Source organism: Macaca mulatta, chromosome 2 (assembly GCF_049350105.2).
Source record: "Macaca mulatta isolate MMU2019108-1 chromosome 2, T2T-MMU8v2.0, whole genome shotgun sequence".
NCBI lineage: Eukaryota > Metazoa > Chordata > Mammalia > Primates > Cercopithecidae > Macaca > Macaca mulatta.
Window position 1 is genome coordinate 6,325,032 of NC_133407.1, and position 20,952 is coordinate 6,345,983.

The 20,952-nt window shown below is 41.3% G+C and overlaps 1 protein-coding gene and 1 long non-coding RNA gene across 5 annotated transcripts in view; one reads left to right on the forward strand and one right to left on the reverse strand.

Moving 5' to 3' along the window:
• Positions 1 to 20,952, forward strand: part of FGF12 (fibroblast growth factor 12) — a 587,755-nt gene that overhangs the window by 310,298 nt on the left and 256,505 nt on the right. Inside the window, 1 exon segment of one of the 4 annotated variants that reach the window (NM_001194006.3) lies at positions 18,910 to 20,403. The exons of the other annotated variants lie outside the window; for them this stretch is intronic. Coding sequence (NP_001180935.2) covers positions 20,205 to 20,403 — 199 coding nt within the window. The 5' untranslated portion in view covers positions 18,910 to 20,204. 4 annotated transcript variants of the gene reach the window in all.
• LOC144338975 (uncharacterized) lies at positions 789 to 20,244 on the reverse strand. The gene is made up of 2 exons (XR_013413489.1): positions 20,043 to 20,244; positions 789 to 7,338 (listed from the first exon to the last, which is right to left on the reverse strand). It is a non-coding gene; the product is annotated as an uncharacterized LOC144338975 (long non-coding RNA).

Consider the following 20,952-nt stretch of genomic DNA (forward strand, 5'->3'; position numbering starts at 1 on the left):
CTTTGGTTTTGGTTGGCAAAGCACAGTTGAAGTTCTAAGACATTCTCAGTGGCAGGTTACCTTAGTGCCTGGAGTCTGCACTCTGATCTAAGCAAACACAAAATCAAGAGGGATATTGTTTCAGATGCCGGCAGGCATGAGAAGAGGCTGTGTCCCCCATACCTACTTCTCTGCTGGAGGCTGCAGTAAGTGGCTCTCTCTGTGTTTCTTGGAAGTCACACAGTCGAGTCCTGCTCCCTGCTGCCAAGTCTTAGTGACATTGATGCTCTGTCAGAACGGTACCAGGGAATGCACTTCAAGAGCCTCTCAGTATCTCCTCTTGAAAAATTGTTCTCTTTACACATCTTCCCAGAAACATACTGCTGGGCAGTAAATGAAATGATGTAAAAACCACTCTACTGCTATTTGTATTTATTTACCAAATGAAGTAAATGCTTACCATATTGATTAGAATTAACATCAGATTGTCCTATCCAGATAATGCAAATTACAAATTGAAATGTTCATGCTAATTTAAAAATTTATCTGTGTTTTAGGTTCACTGAGAACCTAGAGTATGTTTGGCACTACTACATACATCATGAGAAAGTGTTAAACAACTTACACTTTTCTACTTCTACTCTTTTTTTTTTTTTTTTTCTGAGACGGAGTCTTTTTCTGTCACCCAGGCTGAAGTGCAGTGGCAATCTCAGCTCACTGCAGCCTCCACCTCCCGGGTTCAAGCGATTCTCTTGCCTCAGCCTCCTGAGTAGCTGGGATTACAGGCGGTCGCCACCCCGTCTGGCTAATTTTTGTATTTTTAGTAGAGACCAGGTTTCACCACGTTGGTCAGGCTGGTCTCAGACTCCTGACCTCGTGATCCACCCGCCTCAGCCTCCCAAAGTTCTGGGATTACAGGTGTGAGCCACCACACCCAGCTTACACTCTTCTACTCTTATAGTGCTCTACAAATGTTATTGAAAAGTCCCAGGAAAAAAAGCTAGCATTTATTCAGCACATACTATGTACCATAAACCATGCCAAGTAATTACTATAATGTATTTTTGTGTAGCTCAAAATAATCATATCAGTAAGTATTTTTATTTCTATTTCAAAGATGACTACCAAACTGAGAGACAGTAAATTAGTAAGTAACCTACATTTCTACAGTTATTTACTTAAATAATAAAAATTTAAAATCAGGATTCTGATTACAAGTCAAACACTCTTCTACTCTTGAGACAGTTGGTTCTTTTAAATCCTGATACTACTTATGTAAGCGTCTCTCTTTCAAACATAGCTAAGGATAAAAGTAAATGTGCTCACAGTCTCTCTAGCTCTTAATATAGTTACTGGGGTGTCACCATCTTTCTTTTGTATTACACTTTTTATCTCCTACAACTCTCAAGTAATTTAGGAAGTTGATGAAGAATATTATTATACATAGTGGATTGCCATCATCTAAAATGGGGTCATCTCTAGGGTAAAATATAACATCTGTTTGAAGAGCTACACAGATTTCCAAATTTGAAGCCTAATATATTTTCAAAAGTAGCATTAAACATAATGCAGTGTTCCCTTGTAGCTTCCTGCCTCATTTTTCACTTTATACCTGTATTTGTTCAATTTTAGATGATTTTTTCAATTTTAGAAAAGGATGTGATATTTTTCCCTCTGATAATACTATGAGGCTCATCACTCCCTAGCCCTCTGCTGTGCTAAGTATGGAGACTAACAGAGGCCATTCCAGAGGCCTCGTTGGAATCACAGATTATCAGTGCTAAACCAGACCATGGAGGGCACCATTTCCTCCCTCCTTTTATAGATTAGGGAACTGGAGCCTAGCAAGGGGAGGAAAAACCCAGGATCTTAGACCAAGTTAATGGTAATAGCAACACCAAATCCAGGTCTTACACTACTAGTCCCATGCTATGTGTTGTGTATAGCCGTGGGAGAGTTTGTGGATATTTATATGTGTTTTTCTACTTGTGGAAACAGATAACTTTTCAATAATATTTGTAAAGAGGTATAAACTTGGTGAGAGTAAGTGTAGCACCTGTGAACTTGGTCCCTTGGATCTTTGTCTCACGTGCTATTTATATCCATTTAAGAAAGTTGTAGTAAGACAGTTTCATCCCCATATAAGTTTAATGTATTGAAATTTAGTTTAATATTATTTAACTTTAATGTAATGAATGAATCTGATTACTACTCTGTTGTACCACATTTAACCCAATTACTTTCATTAAAAACTACAATAGTACTTGACTGTATAGATTAAATTCTATCACAGTTCTCTTAAAAAACTTTCAATAGCTCTCTGTTGCCTTTAAGATAAGGCACAAATTCCATAGCAATGCATTCTATTCGCTAGTGATTTGTTATGATTTCTATCATTTATCTCCACACATCTTATTTTCTCGACCTAATAAACTGTTAACACTCTCCAAACTCTGTTCATTCATTTACTGTTTTGATTGATTTAATTTTATTAATCATGAGTTTGACACATGAAAAATGATAGTAAGACACATAGGGTCACTGCCCTGGAGGACATCCACAGCCTGACATAACCTTGATGTTTGCGGAAGCACCTTTGTGCTTTTCCTTTCCTGTCTGTTTAGAAGGCCTTTCTCAGACTTATTCCTGGGAGACTGCATCCCACTTTTCCTTAAGTGAGCAGTTCTCATGTCACTCCATGGTGAAACCTTGTAAGGACCCTTCTAATTGAGAAGAGTGTCCTTCTCTCCTGAACATCTCAGCACAGAGCCTACCTTTCATTTGTATGTGCTTCATTCTGTTACTACATAAAATACCAGGTCCATCCACTAGACAGTACGCTCTAAGGAGAGAAATTATATTTTATTTCTTTATGTCTCTTATGTGATCAGCAGTTTGGCGTGTGGTAGGTGCCCAATGACTGAGGGATGGATGTAAAAGGAAAAGCACATAAATGCTTTGGTAGAAAAAGTTGGCAAGAGACTGCTTTTCTTCCTCTCCTTCACTAGTTCTTACCGTAGCATTTTAAAATTTTATACACACATATATGCAATATACATATAAAACAACAAATATGTATATACAGGACAACTCACCTTGTATGCATCTTGTATGTAGTATGTATCATATTTTATGCATATATATGTATATTGTATATGCATAAAATTATACAGTGCTGAGGCAAGAAGACTGGTGAAGGGATAAAAAAACATGGTCTACTGCAAAGTTTTATATTGGTAAATAAAGAAATTGGTAAGATGTAAAGATATATGTGTGTGTTTGTGTGTGTATGTCTCTCTGTGTGTGTAAGGCGAATTATTGCTAAGAATAAACATTGCTGTTTACAGACTCTCTTCCTTTGGCATGTGATTCCAATTATATATATTCAGGACAAAGGCAAATTCATATCTTCGTGAAGTTTTCCCTAGACTATAGTTGTTTTAAAAGATAACTTGCAGGTTAATGAATACTCTAGCACCAAGTTGCAAGTTTTGTGTTTAATTGAATTCTTGAAGCCAAGATGCACAAGGGGTGAACTAATTAAAGAAATTAGTTATGTGACTATCAGATGCTGCAACATCTAAAACATATATTAAAGGCAATGCCTGTCTTGAAATTATCTGGTGGAGAAGATCCTGAGGCAAAGTTTGCATCCTGCCTTTCAGCTGCTATGTATTTTTGGCATGGTGCACCAGATGTTTTGCAAACAGCACTACCTGGTGAAGAAAATTCTCATTAGCATTACAAATAATTCTGTATTTTGATGATACTTCTATGGTTACAAAAATAGTTATGACTCTCTTATCCTATGCAATAAACCAGTGTGAGAAATTCCTACTGTTCTAAAGAATCCTGTTTTATTTGAAAATAGATGTCAGATGAACAGGATCTGGGGAAGTGGCCAGTGAAGAAATGCTTAACTAATTGGGGACATTTTGGGGAAAGCATTAATAGTCACTTTTTTGAAGATTTTATAATTCATTTGATCTTACCTGAAACAAATTTAAAGAGGGCAGGGTGAGGTAAAGGTCCGAAGAGAAAATGAATTTCAAATTTCAAAGATCAGAACTAGAATGCTAATGCAACCTTGGGCCACTTCCTCAGCAGCCTGAGCGTCTGCTTATGCAGCTATAAATTAGGCATATAGTGAATGCCGATAATAATAAGTAACTGTCTTACTGAGTGGTTGTGAGGCTTGAATGGGAAGCTTCCATAAACTGTTATTTTGTACATATTAGTTTTTGTTAGAACTTTTTTAAGAAGCCTAAAATGTAGTCTTTCATAGAAAAATTAAACCTTATACCAGAGAAACCACTGCTCCTAGAATCAGGAGGCCTAAGCTGTATTTCTGCTTAAGCTACCAAGAACTGTGTGACCTAAAGCATATTGCACCTTTCTCAGTCTTCAATTTCATAATCTTTAAAATGAGGGCATAAGCCTGAATAATTCTTAAAGTTCTTTCCATTTCAAGTATTGTATGTGGTGATTCCATATCTAAATCTTTGCATCTAAGTCTTTATCATGAGAGTCTGCTGCATTCATTTTGGAAATGATCTTAAGAAACAAAAAGTTTAAGCTCTTTGCCCAGGCTCTCTCAATAAGCTAACAGCAGTTATACATGAGAACGAAAAACCCGAGAACTTAGCGACTTAATGCTGTGTGAAGTTGCTCTTCTAGATACTTAGAAAATGGCTCCCTAAGATTGAATACTCCAAAAAGAAAATCAGAGGTTGGTATTTTATGCATATTGCCCATATAATTTCTAAAAACACTCACACATTTTAGTGGCTCCAGGAGAATTGGTTAGCAAAACTATACATACTTTCATTACACAAATTATGCAACAGGGGGCTCTCTAACAAAGAAGAAAATTAGTGAGCCACACATTTAGGCCTGATTCTGCTTCAGAAGCAGGATTAAGTCTTACCCCCAATTTTCGAGGAAGTGGACATGAGATGCTGTGCGATTATAGGGCTCAGTTAGGATGATAAACTCACGGAGCTGTCAGTGTCAAGGCTTACTTAGAAGATTTTCATGCACATCGGGTTTTCCCACCCTGCCCAGCCACGTGCTTTCTTTTCATAGAGAACAAAAAAGAAGAGCTATCATAGCCATCACTAGCACCAGAACTAGCACCCTTCCTCCCCCACTACACTGGGACCACAGAACTGAAAGGTGATTCATCCATTAGTAAGAGGCTGAACCCAAACTTGCTGAGTTCAAATCATGGCCATTCCCTTTGATAGCTGTATAACCTTAACCATGTTACTTTTTTTTTGTTCCTCTGTTTACATGTTGACAATAATACCAATGTAATAGGGTGGTTGTGATAATAAGTTGATACATATAAGTGCTTAGCACTCGAAAAAAGGTTTGCTTTAAATATTATTGCCTTTATCCAGTTATAGAGAAGTGCTTTGTGGCACAAGATAATGAGTCAGGTTTAGTTCTTCTAGGGACTGAGGGAATCTAGCCAATGGCCTAGGGAAAGCAGGATAACCAATGCTCTTTTCACTTTAGTTAACTACTCTGAAGTTACTTTGGAAGATAACAGAAAATGCTTCCTACTTTGTTTTGTTTAAGTAATATGATGTTGGTGAGCTGTATATTTAGAGTCATAGAATTTTAGAGTAGAAAGAGACCTTAGCAATCATCTGGCTAATCTTATTTTAAGAATAAGGAAATAGAGACCAAAAAAGAGGAGTAATCTGTCCAAGGTTCCATATTGAGTAAGTAACATCAGAATAAAAATTCAGGTCAGGCTAGAAACAAGTCCATTAGAATGTATTTCCTCTGTTGACTCTCCTCACTGTAGAATTACCTCATTCTTTTGTCCAAATTATTACAAAACTGTTCATCAACAGTTATCTAAGATTTATTATCTATGTAGAAATTGTACATAGGAAAAAAAATACCAAAAGCCAAAAGCCAAAAAAAAAAAAAAAAAAAAACTAAAGCAAAAACCTTTGAAGTCCAACTATGATAGGGACAGCTTTATGTTGTTTTGGGCCATCTCCACAGTTAACAGACATCTTCATACTTCTTTCCTTCACCACCAGCACCACTTATTCAGAGATAAAGGAATTCCGATTGAACTAAAATTGGAGAACTTAGCAGCTTCAAGAGGGTTTCGTTGAGATGAGTCATTTATTCTTTTTTTTTTTATGATTATACTCTAAGTTCTGGGGTACATGTGCAGAACGTGCAGGTTTGTTACATAGGTATACATGTGCCATCATGGTTTGCTGCACCCATCAACCCATCACCTACATTAGGTATTTCTCCTAATGGTATCCGTCCCCTGGCCCTCCATCCCCCGACAGGCCCTGGTGTGTGATGTTCCCCTCCCTTGTCCATGTATTCTCATTGTTCAACTCCCACTTATGAGTAAGAACATGCAGTGTTTGGTTTTCTGTTCTTGTGACAGTTTGCTGAGAATGATGGTTTCCAGCCTCATCCATGTCCCTGCAAAGGACATGGACTCATCCTTTTTTATGGCTGCATAGTGTTCCATGCTGACAATCTTTGCTACAGCTACTAAAGTCATTTTTTTTTTTCAAGTAAGCAGTCACATTGAAAATACTTGGGTGCTTTAGACTATATACTTTTTTTTCTTATTGTTTAGAATCTCTAAAACTGAGTGTCACACGTGGTTCCAGAAGTAATCTTCCCAAAGTAATCTTCATTAAAGGACTTAAATCATAAAGATCATCGTTTATTCTTTTAACAATTTCTCATTTTATGGATGAGTAAATTGATGTACAGAGGTTAAGTGACCTTTCTGTGGTCACTCAACTTTCTCACCTACTGGTGGAGCGCATGCCTACTTTCTACTTTTAAAGATAATACTGTGCATGGAGTTAGTTAAACATTGTCAAGCAGGAAATGGGATGGTTGCCTTTCAACGCTCCTAACTTCGTGCATGTAGTGGCCACTGTTGATTCTCGTTGAATATCTCTCCACCCTCTTCATTGCGTTCTGTAGCATTTCATTGACAAAACACTTTTTTTTTTCCAGTTTGTAGTCAGTTTTCTCCAATTGGTTTTGAGTTTTTCCAAATTGTGATTCTCCTTTTTCTTCCCAAAAAAATGAAATCAAAGATACTATATGATGAGCTGTGAGTGTGTACTGAGATTTAAGTATTTCTTTCTTTTTGCCAATAATTAAGTGTAGTAGCCCATTTGATGTTGCTAAAAACGAATACCCGAGGTTGGGCATTTATAAAGAAAAGAGGTTTATTTGGCTTGTGATTCTGTAGTTTGTATAAGAAGCATGGCACCAGCATCTGTCTTTGGGGAGAGCTTCAAGAAGCTTTCACTCACAGCAGAAGGCGAAGGGGAATCAGGCAGTGTCACAGTGCTAGAGAGGGAGCAAGAGAGAGACTCTTTTTAACAATTAACTCTCACATGAACTAACAGAGCGAGAACTCACTCATTACCATGGAGAGGGCACCAAGCCGTGTGTGAAGAATCTGCCCCCATGACCCAAACACCTCTCACCAGGCCCCACCTCCAACATCGGCGGTCATATTTCAACATAAGAGTTGGAGGCGATGAACATCTGAGCTATATCATTGAGTCTCCAGATTTCTCTGTGATTACTTTTAGTGGAATTGGTAGATCTTGTAGGAAACAACCATGACTACAGGCTAAAGTAAGTATTTCCTTTTCACATTTTCTAATATGAGCCTAACACTTAACCTGCAGAAGGCCTGATATGAGGGAACCATAGCAGAGCTCCTAATAGCCCAATTTCCACCCTCCGACCATTTTCTTTTGGTCTGTGCTCACCTTTAAGCTCATCAGCTTTTGGTTATTTTGAGGTACCTTACCCCAAACTGGAATCTTTCCTACATAGGAATCCAAAAGAGTCAATGACCATCTTCCACAGAATCCACTGTAGTTTTGACGAACAACCTAGTAGCTTTTTATCTTGGCCTTTCCAGGGGAGCTTTCCTTACATGCAACTTAATAGGTTAATATGTTTTCTTTTTCTTATTCTCAAATACCACAACTCAGAGGAACATTATCATTTAGGTTTTCAACCGTTTGTTAAAAATCTACTTATTTAATCCATGATGCGAGCCTTTACAATACACATTTGATGCCATAGAGAAGTGTTTAGCCCTGTGCTTTCTTTCAGGGTTAGTAAGGATGTGCTTTCCATGACTATTTGCATGACTGTCTCCTTGAATCTTCCATCCTTCTGTCATTTCTCCCACATCCCCAGCAATCACTTTCATCATTGATTCATGATTCTTTATTTTCCCTTTTTTATATCCTTTAAAATGAACAAAAGTTTTCCCAAGTATTCCCTTGGATGCAGTCTATAATGATTTTGATTCACTCTCCACTCCCAGCAATGCTGACCTTAATCATTTTATAGAATACCTGTCTGATTTCTTGGAACCCACTTCCTATGGTGTTGCTCCTGATCTTGAGTGGAAAGTCTCTGATGGTGGGGAAACCACTTCCCCATTTTGCGATGCAATCTGTTCCATGGGTGGAATAGAGGCATCCAAGTTTGCCTCTACACACACAGAATATCTAGTTCTTAGTGTGAATCTCCTGCACACACAGGATATTCAAGTTCTTCAAATGCTTGAACATAGGCCTCACTTTCCTCAGTGTCTGTTTCCCCAGCTCTATTTGTTAACTAGTGTTTCAAATGGGGTCATGATCACCAAGGAACAAATAGCATGGATGCTCCTGACTTAGATTGTGGGTGACCTTAAATGATAAGTTATCTTACTTTTTTTTTTTTTTTTTTTTTTTACATTTCAAGAATATAAATTAGCCTCGTAAGTTCATTTTGTGGATTCATCATCTTTTAAAAAGTCAAGAAGAGAGCTTTGGATTTGGAGTGTGCTGAACTAGATTTGAATTCTGGACCTGACCCATATTTCAGACAATTAATTAACTTTCTATGCCTTTTAGTTTTCTTATTGTACCATGTGAATAACAATGTTGGCCTTGCCAGGGTTATTGTGAAGGTTAGGTAAAACAACCTGTGTAGAGCCCAGGACTGTGCATGGTGTGTAGAAGGTGTCTAATAAATCTCAATGTCCATATTAGGCTGTTCCCACATTGCTAAAAAGAACTGTCTGAGACTGGATAATTTATAGAGAAAAGAGGTTTAATTGGCTCACAGTTCTGCAGACTGTACAGGAAGCATAGCTCGGGAGACCTCAGGAAACTTAAGATCATGGTGGAAGGCAAAGAGGAGAGAGTCATATCTTACATGGCTGCAGCAAGAGCAAGAGAGTGAGAGGGGATGTGCCATACACTTTTAGACAGTAAGGTCTCATGAGAACTCACTGTCACGGGAACAGCAAGAGGGAAGTCTGCCCCCGTGATCCAATTACCTCCAACCTGGCCCCTCCTCAAACACTGGGATTACAATTCAACATGAGATTCGGGCACGGACACAGATTCAAACCAGAGCAATGTCCTTTCTATTCCCTACCCTATCCTTCCTGTCCCTCAAACACTTTTAACCTATAATTGGAACGCAGAGTTTTTTGACATTTTTCTGTGATTCAAAGGATTTGCCTGAAATTATATAAGGACTTGGTAAGGAAAACCCAATGACTTCTTGACTGACATCATACTGTTAATTCTTCATAGTCTGTGTTGAAGGAGAGCGTCTTGTAGCGAGGACTAACTCACCCCAGAGATACAGCTTGGAGGCTCTCATTAATTATGTTTGTTATTTCCATGGTGCCACGTAGTATGTAGCTCCTGGCCTAAGCTTTGACATATTAACTTTTTTATTAATTATGGGCAGCAAAAGAGAGACTGAGCAGGAACATTGACATAAGACTTTACTGAAAGCCAGGGCGTAACAAAGAAAATTACAATGTGGAGAGTAATTTGCATCTAACATCGACATAACTTGATATGGTTCACTCTTTGGAGTCCACCACTCCAGACTAGTATCTTAAAATAATCCCTATGAGATTGTTTTCCTGTGCAGTTCCTGGCTTAATTCTGCTTGGTAGAGGATCTCTTCCTTTGTCTGTCAGCACAGCCATAAACATGGGCAAATTATTCAAAATCCAGACACAAAAGAACAAGGCACAACCTCTTTTTTTGAGTTTAAATGCACCTTCCAAGGCTCAGGTTTCTTAGATGTTGCCTGAAACTGTGATGTTTCCCTCACTTAGGGCATAAGCTTTCCCTTCCCTAGAGTGGTGTGGGTTTACCGTAGGGTTTTCTCAGGGTTGCTGCAGGGTTTTATCAGGAGTTCAGTATCTGCTAGATGTACAAAGGAGATAAGGGAAACTCTCCTAGATTAAAACCATGTGTTTTTGACCATATTTATCAAACATTTATTTCTTGTTTTAATAGCTACTACTTAACTGATGCTATCAGAGATCAAAGGTGATTCCACTATTAATAAAAGCATGCCGAGGGTTTTGCTTAAGGTGATATTTGAGATTATTCTTACTCATCCTGAACATTTATTATTTTTAAGTCAAAGTTAAAAATCAACACATGCTGACAGATTCTATCTTATATTCAAAACACTATACTACGTTCTTATAGGAGGAATAAAAATTCTAAGTCAGATTCTTACCCTCAAATTCTATGTCTACTCTTATACACAGGTCATTTTTAGAATTTTTTTGTTTTGTTTTTGGTAATGAATTCTACTTATCTTGGCATGAAGTCAACATTCTTTCCCTGCCTTTTGTCCTCACGAATTAATAAACACTTTTGGTTACTTATCTTCTAAAGGCCAGTTATGGCTATTTTCTTGTCATGGCCTTTTATAGAAATGAGAGAAAGAACTGTCAAAATGCAATGAGGATCATGCTGCTTTTTCATTGCCATGCCATTAGCATACTTAACCAACCCGGAGACAATTTCCAGCCTACTTTTAAATAAATCTCTTCTCTTAAACTGCTGCTAGCTGACTACAATGTGTATACATTATCTACAGTAGGCTGATGACCTCGTTAACACTTCCAGTTAACACTACAAGTTTAGATATGATTATCCTGTCCAAAACATTGGAAAAATATTATTTCTTCCTGCTTCAAATACTGTTTAAAGAAATATTCTTATACATTATCTTATACCTGCTTTTCTGGAGAGCTGAGCATCGAAATGCATACCTATCTGTATGTATCTATCTGTCTGTTTTGGCTGTAGACTTCGCAGTCACACAGACATCTACATCAATGCCTCCTTGATGTCATGTTGCAGGTTGGAATACTAGGCACAGGGGGATATTATTTTATGTAAAAATGATTTTTAAGTGAGTGACAGATTTTTATTACATACTTTCATGTACTATCCTACAATTCTTCAATGCTTTTAATCTGCTAAGACGCTCCCCACATCTTGTTAAATTTTTATTGGGAGCAATTTTGCTTAGCCTAAGAAGGCTAATTTAGGGATATTTAAATGAAATATGCTATATTTCCTCCATACAAACATCCATCCACTCATCTGCTTATCTGTTTATTCATTCATTTATTCATTCACACTTTTCCTCATTTGACAAATCAGTGCCATCATTTCAACCTATTATTTTCCCCAATTTAGGTCCTATAATATAGTTGTTCTACAGGCAAATAAACTTCAACTCAGGCAGACGAAGTAGCTTTATGTAAAGATAAATTATGTACTCTAAATTGCATAATCTTTCTACTTAACATTTTACTCTTAAGAGAATTCTACAAAATTAGGATAAGAGAAATGACCTGTTGGTCACCTTGTCCAAACTTCCATTTGATCCTCTGACAGTTTTTTTTCTAATCAGTTAGTATATTTCAGTTATCTCCAGTAAAATCTTACTCAACATCAAATACCTGTGAACATAGGATCAGTGAGAGCTCTCATTAATTGTTACTTTCACAGTGTCTGGTGCTGTGTGCATGCAGAGGACAAAAATATGAATTTATTGGGGTTTTAATAATATATTTTGAGTGTCAGTCATGTGGTGGGTGCTGTAAGAGACTGCTATTTCAACAAGATCCATTCCCTGAAAATTTGGAATCTAAATTTAGAAATAAGAGCAACTAGGAATGGCCCATGGAGAAGGAATCTCAGTGAACATGGGTGACAGTATAAATGTGAGGATCATTAAACCATTTTAAGGTCATTTTAGTCATATTCTGAGACTTTAAAGTTGCCTACTCATTTTACCTGATGTCTGTGGCTCTGTTTGCCTTATTATATTCCTTTCTTCTGTGAACATGAGTGTGTGTGTGTGTGTGAGAGAGAGAGAGAGAGAGAGACAGAGAGAGAGAGAGAGAAAGAGAAGTATCAGAACTGAAAATATAGGCCTAAATATGGGGATGGAGGTTGCTCAGAGCAGAAACCTAGGTACCATGTACCCTCTGAGGATATCAAATTTAATAGATAGATTGGATTTAGGCAGAGAATTTTAGGAATTGTTGATAAAACAAAACAATCAACTTTGGAAATGTGGAGGCTACCCTTGAGTTACTTGAGCTTATTTCCTGATCCAAAGAGTTGATACCCCATTCTTCACTTTGGGATGCCTGATGCATCTATTTGACTCAAAAATCTGGGTGGATGGATTGATGAATTAATTCATTTATGTGAGTATTTTTTGAATATCTGGCTATGTGCAAAGATTATTTTAAGGACTAGAGATAAGAAAGTAAACAAAATAGACAATGCCACTGTCCTTATGGGTTTTATATTCAAATAGAGATCTTCTAGCCGAGTTTCTCTTTGAAAAGGAAAAGGGTTTTTTTGTTTTGTTTTGTTTTGTTTTTTTTACATTTACAAATATTAAATTTATTATAACTAAAATGAATTTAATTGTTCTCAGATTTGGCCACCTTATAGCTCCATTTAAGGAAAGGATTTGTTAAAAACAGAAGTGCATTATAACTTGGTCAAATTACTTTCACATTAAGGAAAAAAAACTTCTAAAAAGGAAAACAAGAAAAGTAATTCTTCAGTTTCACATAATTAAAAGAACAGGAGAAAGCACATAAGCTACATATAGCTAAATTTACAAAACTAACCAAAGCCAGGGGGATTTCTCTTCTGATGATGTGTCATAAAAAGGTCCACTGTCTTATATACACATGTATCTAATGTTACATTCCATCACCGTAAAAAGTCCCCTTTGCCCCCTTCCCCAAAAAGTTTCTGTCTAGTCTCCAAACTTGGAAAGCGGCGCTCGCTCCTGCTGCCGGTGCAGTTCGTTCTGGGTCAGCAGCACTGGGTTAGTGACAGTGGGACTTAGAGTAGGATTAAATGATGGGCAGTCTGTTGTGACAGGTCTTTCAGCATCTTTAACCAAGTACCAACCATCTCCTAGGTGGTATAAGTCAAACCAATGTACATTTTTAAGGAATGAAAATGGAGGAAATTTACATTTCTCCCCTTGTAAGTTTCTTTAATTTCTGTTTTAACTTAGTTTCCCTATGATTTTCATATTGAGCTCAACTTGAATTACTAAACTAAGAAAGAGAGTGTTTCAAGACCACCCTCCTGGAACCAAAGAAAACATAGTACCCTACCGTGGCCAACAATAGTAAAACCAGGAGTAGCTCCCTCATCTAGAAAAAGGTAAGAGCTTCACGGGGAGAGAATTTGGGATACTTGTTTCCTCTCCCTTCCAACACAAAATGATCTCTTCAAGGTCATTCACAAGATGTGAAACCATGTTAGAAGCTAGTGAATGGAAGTACATTTGGCATTCTTAATTTTCCCCTCCAGGTTACTTTAGTTAGGGCAGTAGTCACATTGCAGTTAGAAGGCCTGGATTAAACTCATAGATCTTCACTCATTGATTGTATGACCTTGGGCTATCACATTACTTACTGGAGTCTCAGTTTGTGAAACTGAATTATTATTTTGCCTTTAACTTCCACCATAAGATTGTTGAAGAGTCTCAGTGAGATAATACATGGGAAGATGATTTGTAATCAGTAAAGAGTTACATAAATGTATGTGATTTGTATATTCTTATTTTATTGACTTTATTACATGATTGTAATTATTCATGGTGTTATGTTTTTGTTGACATAAGTATGACACAGAAGAAAAAGGGAAGCTCTGGAAATAAATTATATGGGTGTGAATCTGAACTCTGGCAATTCTTAGCTGAGTGACCTTGGTTAAACAACTTAACCTCTCTGTCCGGGTTTCTTCATTCATAAAATGGTGATATGACAGAACTTACCTCATAGAGTTGTTGTGAGGATTCAACGTGTCAATAATTGTAATGCATTTATAGGTGTGCAGGGCACTTATCATTGGCTCACATTAATTATATCCATGTTTCTTATCAAAACACCTATTCTCCAAAACATTGAAAATTTCCCTATTTGGGCAATGAGGATACCACTCTTCATCTGTGTCATAAAGAGGAATTAAATCTATTCTCTTTTCTGTTTTGGAATATGACCAAAACCAGATGGACATATAACATGTAGTAATTCAGTTTTCAAATTGTTGAATAAAGCACCCTGAATAAATTTGCTATATAAAAGAATTTACAAATTATTAGAAAGTAGTTGTTTATATTGCTTTTGTCAGCCTATTGTAACTGACAATATGTCAGAGAAAAGCAAGTGGAAGTACAGCTACTTTATATAATAAAATTCATGGAGAAAAGGTCTTCTTCCATTTGCTGTGGCAGAGCCCAGTGAGCTCATATTCACCCAACTTTGAGGCAGGGGCCTAATTTCAGAGCAAGATGATGTAAGAGCAGAGCTAGGCTTCTTTGTGTTCTCAAGACAAGGACATTGACAATATTTCACTAATGAAAATTCTCTTTGCCATTACAATGTCAAGGTTAATCATTCATTTCAAGTAAATTTTCAGCCTTTGTTAAATACATTCCAAGAGTGAATGATGATGTGTATGAATCATAAGGTGTGTTTTCTTGTTTTAAGAAATCTGTATTTTATGTCAGGGACTTAATTTAAATGGAAATTTTAATAACAGCATGGTCATTCTCATACTTTACATTATTATCACATCTTCTTTGAGCCTTGCAAGAGCCTAGTTAGTTAGGTACTGCTAGTATTATTATGGATCTGTTTTGCAGATGTGGTTTAGAGAGGTTGAATAACGTGTCCAGCAGCGTACAGCTACTGGGCAATTACAACAAGAGCCATGAAAGATCATAATGTCATGAACTGGAAGCTTGTTGAGGGCAGAGAGATTGTGGAGGTGTATGGAATTCCCCGGTAACTGACAAAGCCCTGGATGCAATCTGTGAACAATGCAATGTTTAAAACGAATGTGTAAACTAGCCCAATAGTAGATTTGGAAGTTGAAAGACTTGGCCTATGAATAAGCAAAAGACCAAAAAGCCTCTGTTTTTCCTTTTAAAATGTGGAGATAATTAAGACTGCCCATGTTTTTATTTGTTTGACTAGAGGCCAAAAACATAGACTATATATATATAACTAAATATAACTACATAATTATCATTTTGATATGCATTTGACAACTTTCTTCAAAGTAATTAAAACTTCTTCTGCTCATAATGTCTTCAGAAGAGGAAGAAGAAATTCTTAAGTTGTTCAAAGAAAGATAGTGTAAAAATAAAAGTATTGGTATCCCTGAGGTACAATCCTTTCAAATACTTGGTTGTTAATTTAACCCAAATCATCAGTAGGTTGGCTTAATTTCCTGATCCCAAAATGCAAAGATATTGGAAATGTACAAGTAACTTTGGAGGAAGACTTACGAGATTTAGTGGCCCAGGTAGGAAACCTACAAATTTCTATATACAAAATAAACTGATTTAAGAATTGCTTCTGAGCTCAATATCCATATATTTAGGTCCTAGCTAACTTCTTAAATTTCTTTATACTCACACCTCTTCTCACTGGGGAAATGGAGTAAATGATGCTGATGATGACTTAAAAAGCCAAAAAGCACTATGACAATAGCTGCAGGAGTGCGTGGAAAAAAGGAGTCTTTGTTGTCCGATTGAATCCAAAGCACTACATTCTTTTAATAGAGATCTAAACACAGAAATAATGTTGCTCTCAGAAAGCTGACATTGATTGTTTTTGTTCTGTTCTTTAAATGCCTAACTTGATGTTGTCATGTTAAGACAGAGAGGAGAACTTCAAACAGCACCGGTTACCTTTTTCATCTTTCCTCCTAACTTCCTTCTCTCCTGTGCCTCTGTTTTGGTTACCTTCTGCATCAGCACACCCTCATATCTCATCAACCTACAGAAAAAAATCAGCAACACAAAGACTCAAGAATACACATCCTCTTTCCAGGTCTTTTGTAGGGGGTGTGGGTGCACAGGACTGCAGTTCTGGAGAAATGTGCCATGTTTTACTTCTGTCTTCTAGTATTATTTAGTTTGCAAACATACATTAAACTCTGAAACTTTGACACCCGGAGAAATGGTTAAGAATTTAGATTCCCAGGCTCTACCCATACAGACTTCGACTTCGTGTTTTGAGAGACCGTCAGGAATCGGCATGTTAACAAGCATTTCAGGTGAATCTCATGCATTTTCTTTGAAAAAAAAAAAAAGCCATCCTTTTATTCATTCATTTGGCATTTTCCAGTTTTCAGAACGCTTACATATGCATATTCAGTTCTGCGAGGTAGATGAGAATGATTATCCCCATTTTGAGGATATAAAAGAGACTCCAAATTTAGCAATAATTTCCTCAAGGCCTCATTATACACCCCCTCTTGCCTATTTCTCTGGCTACTCCCCTTAGCTGACCTTTGTCTGTTTGGGTGTTTAATTGCAAGGCAGGGAGCCCCCAAAGCCCACTGTACTATCCATGTCTGCCTTGCTCAAGAATGAGAGAAGTCTTCTGTTAGCCACGGAAGGAAAATAATTTTATTTGTGGAATGTGAGATTTTCCTAATTGATATAATTACCGGTTGATGTTCAGTAATGCCCCTCACCCCATCCAGATGCACATATGGAAATGCATTCAGCCTTGCTTTGGTACTTAAGGTATGTGTGCGTGTGTCTTTTTCACGTGTTTGGTTCTGTATTGCTAGAATTCCAAGGATATATCCACCGTCTTCATTCAGCCACACTGAACTGCTGCAGGGGATGTGTGCTCCCCAAATGACAGCTGGGATTCTCCCTTTCCTCAGGATGTCTTGCCTATTTAATCCTCCTCCCAGCTGTTTGTCCCATGAGCCCCTATCTGCCAGCCTCTGCTTTGCCCAGCTGGCAGCCTGGAAGGTCCAGGCCCCTGGGCATTGTAGGGTGTTAGACTCCTGCTTGATCTGAACAACGTCACAGATCTCAATCCTTTTCATCTCCCACGTGAATCTTGGCTAGGCCCATAGGTTTGTGCTCGTATCTAGAGAGCTCCTGGGGTCCTTCTGAGTCCCACATCCATTTTCAGTAGCTTCCAGGGCCTGCATTTTCCTTGCCTTCTATTAGGATGTTTCCAACATACACCTGACTGTGCTTGGAAATCATACATTTAATCCTGCCGCACTACCCTAGATGCTTAGTGAGGTGTCTGAAGGAGAGAGATTAGGGATATATGAAGAGAAATTGTAAGTAGAAACCAATAGCCGCTCCCAGACTTTATCATGAATGGAAGGTGATTAATGCTTCATGCTGCATTTTAACTTGGAGAACTCCTCTGCCCAGTGTCTCCAACATCAGACATCATCACACTCACGTCTGGAGACCTGATTGCACTCCACAGCTTGTGGTTGACTGTCCTTGTCCACATCACTCCCTCACCGCACTTGGAGTCATCCTCTGTGCGGGTTGCTTATTTGGGCTCTCTTTTTAGGGGCTGAGCCTGCTTTGTAGCTTTCCAGACAGAACCAAGAAATCCGGGTTCCAAGAAGGAGGGAAACACTTTTTCCTGCTCCAAAATGAGCCATAGGTGGGGCCCATGATAAAGTCCAAGAGGTCATTGTTACTTTCTCCAGTGTTCACTTTCTTCCTAACTAAACAGAATTCTACGTGCTCAAGCTTATAGGAGAGAGCGTGGACTGCATTTTCTCAGCTCCCCCATCTCTCACCCCTGCTTTGCGCACCTAGGGTCCTTTAACCCCCACTGTGGTTGTGTTTCTCTTGTGGGAGGGACCGGACGGAGCGGACCCGAGCTGCAGTTCCCTTGCTCTGCCTCTGAGAATTTCTCATCCAAACCTCAATCACGTAGGATTGCGTAGAGAGGAGAAAAGGGGAGAGACAGAAAACACAGAGAGGAGGGAGAGGGGTGGCGGGAGGGAGGGAGGAAAGAAGGGAGTCTGGGAGCCGAGGGCGCGAGGAAAGGGAACCTGACTAGAGCGCGCTGTGCTTCCCAGCGCTCCAGGAGCCCGGCCCCCAGCTCGGCCCCACCTGGGCGCTCTTCCGCTCTTCCGTGGGTCGGCGGGCCGTGCGGGAGGAACTCTGGCTGCCGCCAGCTCTGCGTCCCACCCGCCATCTCGGCGGCTCTTGCCCCTGCCCGGAGTTTCCTGCGGAGCTAACACTCCAGCAGAGGCAGCCGGTGGGGCGGCGGCGGCGGGTCCGCGCGCCCAGAGCCTCAGCCCATGAATGGGACTCCGCCCTGAGCGCCCCCTCCCGGGCCTGGGGAGGCGGCGGCGCAGCGGCGGGGGGCGCCCCGCAAGCCCGCGGCTCTGAGCGGCCACCCGCGCAGCAAGTTGGGCGAGTTGGCAGCCGCCGGCACCTGCCTCCTGGCCCCGGCCCCTGATTCCGCCTCCGGCCCCAAGTGCCCGGGTTGCGCCCTCGGCTGCCTCCCGCGGGAGCCCCAGGCGGCCTAGGGGCCCCGCCTGCGCCCCCGGCGCCAGACCATGGTGGGCAGCTCCGGCCAAGAGCCGCAGCCTCCGCGAGCCGACGTCGCCTGCAGCCAGCCCCCGCCCCACCCGAGCGGACGCGCGGGTGTTCGCAGCGCGCGGGTCACTTCCTTCCTCGGCCGGGATGGGCGGCGCGGGACTGAGTGATCGGCCTTGCGTCCGGCGGGTAATCCCCATCTGATCTGCTGCCTGTGAGCTGCTGACTGCCGGGGCGCGCGAGCCTGGGGGGCACGGGCAGCAGCGCGGCGATGACCTGATCCCGAGCCCGCCAGGGCGCCCCTTCCTTCCCTCCCTTCCCTCGCTCCCTCTGAGCCTGTGCGGAGACCGGCTCGGTGCGGCGGCCCCGGGTGGACCATGGCGGGGAGCTCCAGTTAAAGGCGTGTGGGCGCCGAGCTGGAGAGGACACCTTCGGCATCGCTGCCTTTTGAGGGGGCTTATTTAAACTACTGAGTCATTCCAGATTTAGGATTCCCTAAATAATCACCAACTGTGCCCGTCTCGTGCCGGAAAGCAAGCGGAAAGAGAAAGAGCGCCCACTCTTGGGACCCCGCAGATCGCCTCTCGCTGGTTTCTCCCCGAGGGGTGCTTGGCCCTCGAGGATATTCCCTCCCTCCCTGCCGCCCTCCCCCCTCCCTCGCCTCCCGCTCTCTTTGCAGTGCTGCTGGCCGGGAGTCGCTCTCACCGCAGCTGGAAACAGCTGCCCCCGCCCCGCGCCCCTACCCAGACTCCGGGTAACCGCTCCCACTTCGCGCCTCTGGGAATTCCAGAACTCGGGTGGCCGGCCCCTGGAAAGCCGCAGCCGGCGCGATGCATTCTGTAGACCTCACCCTGCCGGGACGGACCTCCTAATCTTCAGAACCGCGGGCCGCAGGGAGTTAAATTGCTGCCTTCCTCTCCTCTCGTGCGGTTGGTGGCTTGTTTTCTAAAGGAACGTTTTATTCACTTTTTAGTATTTTCTACCCGGGGCGCGCTACCCGCCTGGGTCCAGACTCTGCTTTGTAAACGGGTTTTCTATGTATGTATGTGTAGGTATACTTTGGACACCTTACAACGCTTGCGCCTCTCCAACAGAGGCACGGCTTGTTATTTTGGACATCGTTCTTCCCCTTCCACTTGGTACCCCGAACGCAGTGTGACTAAACTCCCCACTGCCCCTTGGACGCCGATCGCCTTGGGGTGCAAGTTTGGGGTGCAAACGTCTACTTCGCAAGAGGGCCTGGGACCGCCCCGCCCCCGCCGCCAGAGGTTGGGGAAGTTTACATCTGGATTTTCACACATTTTGTCGCCACTGCCCAGACTTTGACTAACCTTGTGAGCGCCGGGTTTTCGGTACTGCAGCCTCCTCAAATTTTAGCACTGCCTCCCCGCGACTGCCCTGTCCCTGGCCGCCGAGCTCCTGCCCTCACCCCGGCAGAGCGCGAGCCGGAGGGCGCAGTAGAGCCTGGGGCCTGGGGCCCTCGCTGAGCAGCTATGGCTGCGGCGATAGCCAGCTCCTTGATCCGACAGAAGCGGCAGGCGAGGGAGTCCAACAGCGACCGAGTGTCGGCCTCCAAGCGCCGCTCCAGCCCCAGCAAAGACGGGCGCTCCCTGTGCGAGAGGCACGTCCTCGGGGTGTTCAGCAAAGTGCGCTTCTGCAGCGGCCGCAAGAGGCCGGTGAGGCGGAGACCAGGTCAGTAGAAGCCCGGAGAGTGGGCTCCCCAGAGGCGGACACCCTCTCTCCCCTTCCTCAAAGCACCTCGGGACGCCCGTGGAAGGGAACCAGGATTCCTCTTTTACCTTCTGACCCCTCTTCTCTCATTTCCAGACTTCTCTCTTTCAACCACTCTGTCAATTAATAGCTTCTTGCCCCATATTCAGCAAAAACACTTTCTACTTTGATCAATCCAGGGTTTGACTAGAAGAATTACATGTATAGATGCACTTATTCTAAAAGAGCCTGTAGAGTCCTTGAGGGGAGTGAGTGACCACCTCATTCATTCATTTATTCATTCATTGGTTCTCTCTCTCTCCCGCTCTCCCATCCATCCATCCATGCATCCATCCGTCCATGCATCCATCCGTCCATGCATCCATCCGTCCATGCATCCATCCGTCCATGCATCCATCCATGTGTAGAGTACCGTACTTACGCTGCCCACTGAGGACCTAAGGATTAATACAGCTCTTCCCTTATCTCTCATAATCCATGATAGACACCTAGTAGACACCAGATGAACTT